Source organism: Octodon degus, unplaced genomic scaffold (assembly GCF_000260255.1).
Source record: "Octodon degus isolate 3935 unplaced genomic scaffold, OctDeg1.0 scaffold00137, whole genome shotgun sequence".
Taxonomy (NCBI): Eukaryota; Metazoa; Chordata; class Mammalia; order Rodentia; family Octodontidae; genus Octodon; species Octodon degus.
The window spans coordinates 5576914-5582684 of NW_004524713.1; the positions used below are offsets into that span (position 1 = coordinate 5576914).

Below are 5771 nucleotides of genomic sequence, written 5' to 3' on the forward strand. Positions count from 1 at the left end.
GTCAAATCTGCCGACTCAACACATTTTGCTTTAAAAAAAAAAAAAAAAAAAAAAAAAAAAAGAAAAAGAAATTCAGTTTAGGGATATGAGGGACCTAGAATACACCTACTAGGACAAGTAAGTAGTTGGATATCAAGGTCTTTCTTCAGAAGAGCAGTCTGGGCTGGAAGTTTACATTTGAGTCATCATCACATAGGTGAAAAATGAAATCATAAGAATAAAAGTGCCCAGGAGCTGGCTGTGTGGTGTATGCCTGTAACCCAGCTATCTGGTAGAAGCACTGTTAGGTAACTTAGTGACTTAGGTAAGGTCCTGCCTCAATATAAAAAATAAAGAGCTGAGAATATAGCTCAAATGTAAAGGCCCTAGATTTACGCCCCCGTACTGAAGAAAAACAAAGGAATGAATAGAGTATGTAAGAGCAGGTGTTGGCACTTAGCTTTCAGGAGCTCTTACAAGTAAAGGATAATGAACCACAGGGAAGAACCGGAAGGAAAACCAGGTAGTGTGGTACCCAAAAGAAGAAACAGGTCTGAAGGAAGACATAAGAATGTACAGGGGTCTACTTTGTAGCCTATTAAGGGTATCTCTTGGATCAGTAACTCCTGAGGTTAGTAATTACATACCGTTTACTATATGTAGGAATTTTAGCATAGTGCTCAGTACAGAGCTGGTGGAAATAGCCATTTTCTTTCTCATTACTATTAGTACCAACTTTTTCAGTCTGGTGTTAATGTTACTTCCTTTAGTGACTTAGATAGCATAAATTTTTGATATGACTGCACCATACACTGAGCTAGGGCCTAGAAACTGAAGAAATGCATATTAAGCCATCTTGCTTTCCATTACAAGTTCACTACATCTGCTTTGTAAGGATTATAAAGTATGTTTTTAGGCATACCTCATACACTCTGTATCGAACAACATCATTTGTTTTCATTACATTTTTCAAATCATCTAGCAGATTGCTTTCAAATAAAGCTTCAAGTCCAGCTTGCGTTAGTGATATTCTTGACAGGGATTTGATGGCCTTAAAGGAAAGAAAAAAATCTAAGTTGAAAAATAAAAATATTTTTCTTATTTCTTATGTGAAAACTAGTACATAAAATACACTTGCTCATGCAGTCCTCATAATTAGCTACTGGTATTTACAACTGGCAAAGATCAAACAGCCTAAATATAAGCCTGCCAGAAAATGCAGGTTTCTGCATCCTACAAAATAGAAGTGATTCATTACTATTTATCATTTTTTAGTATATATGCTGTCAAAGTAAACATACTACTATTTATCTGCTAGCTATTTATTTGATAGCACCTACATAAACTGAAAAATTCATTTCCACAAATTGTCCATCCTAAGGCTTCACCTCTCTATTCAGAAAGTCTTTTTTTTTAACTTTTGGACACTAATCCCCCTGCATATTGAGTTGAAGGGTCTAGAGAACTCACTGCTTTAGCAACAGATAGATTCTCTCCACCAATACAATAAACAATTTCTTTTAGTAGATCAGTATTATTTAGAATTTCAGTAACAGCCTCAGAATTTTCAACAATTCTTCCAACCTGAAAGAAAAAGGAAGAACAAAAAAGCAATCAGAAACACTCTTCCACAAGAGATATATATATAGCTCAGTGGCATAAGCCTGGCAAGTGCAAGGTCCCACATTCAATCTCCAGTACCACAAAAAAGAAAAAAAAAAAAAAAAATCAAAAAAAGAAACTCTTCCAAGGTAGAACACGTAAATACATGATGGTTGCATTTCTTTAGTGTCCAATTATCTCAGAAGTTAGTGATTACAGCTCTGCCTGGGGATATAGCTCAGTAGAATAAGCGCTTGCCTGGCAAATACAGGGTCCTGAGTTCAATCCCTGGTACCGCAAAAAAAGAAAAAAAAAGTGATTACAGCTCTAAGACAAGTTGTTAAAAATTCACAATGACTCAAATTTATTAAAGCCAAATACACTATGGCATAGTTACACCTTTAAATGAAAAAAATAAGAGCTGGCCAAATAGCTCAGCAGATTAAAGTGTCTGTAAGCAGGCGCAGGGGCCAGGGGTTCGATCACCAGGCCTGCAGGGCTGGCCAGTCCCCGCCTCCCCCCATGGCAGTTAAGACTGGGCGTGGTGGCCCATGCCTATAATCCCAGCTCTTGGGAAGCTGTAAACAGGCAGATCACTACGAGTCTGATCTAGTAGTGAAACCCTGAACAAACCTGTAGACCCTTCCCTCATATGTAAATAAATAAATAAATAAAAATAATAAATGAGTTAAGAATGGAGCTGGGCTGGGGGAGATAGCTCAGCAGAATAAGCGCCTGCCTGGCAAGCACAAGGTACTGAGTTTAATCTCCAATACTAAAAATAAATAAATAAATAAATATGTAAATAGAGCTTGGTCAGTGAGTAAATGAAACCAAGTAGGCAAAAGACCTACTACAATGTTTGACACATATATGGTCAATAAGAGTATCTACTGGAAAAACTACAGTTGCTTAGTTTCTAACATTTCAGTAAGGTCATCCACAATTTCTGGCATCAAAACAATTCAGTTACTACTACTTATTTATTTATTCACTTACTTATTTGGCACAGGGTCTTGCTATGCAGCTTGGACTCGTAGTAATCCTCCTGTCTCAACCTCCCCAGCAGTGGGTTACAAGTGTGTGCCACCATGCCCGGTTTCAGTGGCCAGCATGGTGCACCCTGGGTTCTGGGGCTAGCATGGTATGCAGTACCGGGGATCAAACCCAGGTCTTTGTGATTGTCAGGCAGGCACTTAGAATACGGAGCTATCTCCTCAGCCCCTCAGTAGTTTGTATTTGACTGAGTGCATGATGGGACTTTTTACTTTAGCTTTTTTCTCAAGTTATAGTTAGGTAGGCAAAACAGACTAAACACTGTCTGAGAAAAGAGTGGTACCCAGCCCAGAACTTGGTTCAGATCAGCTAGTTAATGTCAGTTCCTTCTTACATGTGCTAGTAAAATTCCATACCTGGGACAGAGTGAGGATTTTTACAGAATCATCAGGGTGTGTCAGTCCCCTCTGTAGGTCAACCCTGAGGTTCCTGGCCACATGAACTGGCTCCACAGCTTGCAGTAATCTCTCCAGAATGGATACACACAAAGCAGTCTGTTCTCTAAATGAGACGCCATAGATTTCATTAGTCTGTGTCTTGCCAAACTGAAAGCAACAATTAATAATGGTGGAAGCTTGGCTCAACAGGGATTTCCTCCATAAATAATAAATAAAATAAATAAATAAATAACAGGCTGGCCAAATAGCTCAGTGGATTAAAGGGCCTGCTTAGGCAGATGCAGGGGTCGGGTTTCATCCCCAGCCTACATGCTGTCCTGCCCCTGGGGCATGTCAAGACAGTGACTGAGACTGGGCTGAGACCACGTGGTGGTGCCCACCTGTAATCCCAGTGCTTGGGAGGCTGAAAACAGGAGACGCACTGAGTCCAATCTGTTAGTAAGACCCTATAGACCTGTGCTAAACACAATCAATCAATCAATCAATCATCCATTAAAGGATAACACATTCTATAACTGGAAGAAGCTCAGTCTAATAATGGAAGATACAGAAAAAATAAGAGCAACTATAAGGTATTAAATACTATAGGCTAGGGCTAGAAGATATGAGAGCTTAAGAAAGAACACAAAGTATAGGGAAGGCTTTCCAGACAGATAACAGCTGAACTAAGTTTTTTTTTTTTTCTTTTTTCTTTTTTTAATGTATGTAGTACAGGGTCTACACAGTTTCATTACACAGTTCGGACTCAGTGATCCTCCTGTTTTCAGCCTCCCAAAAGTTGGGATTACAAGCTCATGCCACCACACCCAGTCTCAATCACCATCTCAGTGTGCCGCAGGGCCAGGGGCAGGCTGGGCACTCTAGGGAATGAATCCTGGTCTCTGCCCTTGTCTAAGCAGGCACTTTAAACTGCTGAGCTATCTGGCTGGCCCTGAACTAAGTTTTAAGTGGGTGTGATCAAGAAGAATGGTGCTCCAGGCAAAGGGAGTAGCAGCACATGAAAAAACAGAAGAGTAAGACAATGATACTTCTAAGGAAACACGGAGCCTGCTATGATTGAGGTTAACATGAGGCAGAGAGTGGAGACAGGTCAGTAGAGACCTATCTACTAACCTATCAGGGACAGAGGAAAAGGCAAAAGGCTGAGATAAACAGCAAGAAATAAAATAGGAAAGATGCACAGAGACAGATTTTGAAAGATCTTTTATATCAGATTTGGTTTTGGAATTCTTCCAGAAAAGCAACGTGGCTTTAACACAGAACTTAAACAATGAGAGGACTTACAAGAATCACTCTACATCTGGGAATGTGGCTCTGTGATAGAGCACATAGAAAGCCCTGGGTTTGATTCCAAGCAGCCGCAGCCCCAGCCTCAACCCATCACTGTGCAAGGAGAGATAAAGAGGCAATTAATGTGGAAGGGAATAAAGCAGAAGTGGTTTTTTTTTTTTTTTTTTTTTTTGCTCGGAATGCCTTCAAGGCATGACTGGCTGTCTTGTGTTGTGGGGATTGAACCCAAGCAACCTGAGCCTGACTGCTTTGCTGAAGCAGCCACTTAAAGAACTGAGCTATGGGGCAGGCCCCCGGGAATAAAGCAGAGAACAGGAAAATAGTAGTGGGTGAGATAACAGGGAAAATATACAATAGTTAATAAAGAGATAAATTTATCAGAATTTCATAAATTAGTTGTAGATACAGACCCATTTCAAGAACAACTTTCTTCCTTACCTCTTAACTAGATAGCATAAATAAGCTAATATACCACTAATAGGAGTATACAGTTAGAATAGTACTGGTACTACTTTTTAAGATGGTAATTAAGGAATACAAATCAAAAGCTTAAAAATGAACATCCTTGTTGTAGGGATTCCATTTTTCTTATGTGAATCTAAAGGAGTAATTAAGAATGGTTTTATAGCTAGGGATATAGCTCAGCAGTACAAGCACTAGCCTGGTAAAGGCAAAGTCCTGAGTTCAATTTCAGGTATCAAAAAAAAAAAAAAGGTTTTATACCTAATATAACTGAAAACATGTTTACACAGAAATCTATTCATGAAGGCTCACAGTAATGGGCTAACAATTGATGAATGGATAAATGCAATGTTACAGGAAGTAGGGAGGGAGGGGAGTGAGAATGGGAAGGGGATTTTTAAAATAGAAATATTATGTAAATGTACCCACTCCCCAAGATGAATGTAAACTTCATGTACTGCAAGTATGTATCAATAAAATAAATTCATAAATACATTTTTAAAAAGGAAGTATGCATACATGCTACAGCAGGGACCAACTCTGAAAACATGCTAAGGGGCTGGTCATATAGCTCAGCGGATTAAAGCGCCTGCAAGCAGGCGCAGGGGCTGCAGGGGTTGCAGGGGTCAGGGGTTTGATCCTGGGGCCTGCTGTGCTGGCCAACACCCCCACCCCCCGAGGCACACTGAGAGGGAGATTGAGACTGGGCATAGTGACACATGCGCCTGTAATCTCAGCTCTTGGGAGGCTGTAAGCAGGCGAATCACTTGGAGTTCAATCTAATAGTGAGGCCCTGAACACTCTGTAGACCCTTCCCTAAAATACAAAAAAAAAAGAAAATATGCTAAGAAGTCAAACACAAAAGGCTTGTTTTTGATAACTATTTGTGTGAAACACTCAAAAAATAGACAAATCCAGAGATACAACGTAGATTCCTGGTTATTAGGGGCCAAGGGAGAGGAACAGAAAGAAAAGGAAAACTGA

The 5771-nt window shown here is 39.9% G+C and overlaps 1 protein-coding gene across 3 annotated transcripts in view; it reads right to left on the minus strand.

The window, feature by feature from the left end:
• Positions 1 to 5771, minus strand: part of Psmd5 (proteasome 26S subunit, non-ATPase 5) — a 23242-nt gene that overhangs the window by 12688 nt on the left and 4783 nt on the right. The window contains exons 1-3 of one of the 3 annotated variants that reach the window (XM_023701569.1): positions 1728 to 1827; positions 1450 to 1563; positions 902 to 1030 (exon numbers count right to left, since the gene is read on the minus strand). In XM_023701569.1, the coding sequence (XP_023557337.1) occupies positions 902 to 1030; positions 1450 to 1563; positions 1728 to 1760 (276 nt within the window). In that variant the 5' untranslated portion in view covers positions 1761 to 1827. Of the gene's footprint in view, positions 1 to 901; positions 1031 to 1449; positions 1564 to 1727; positions 1828 to 2993; positions 3139 to 5771 lie in introns of those variants that run through there. The other 2 variants (XM_004641471.2, XM_023701568.1) reach the window with 2 other exon arrangements.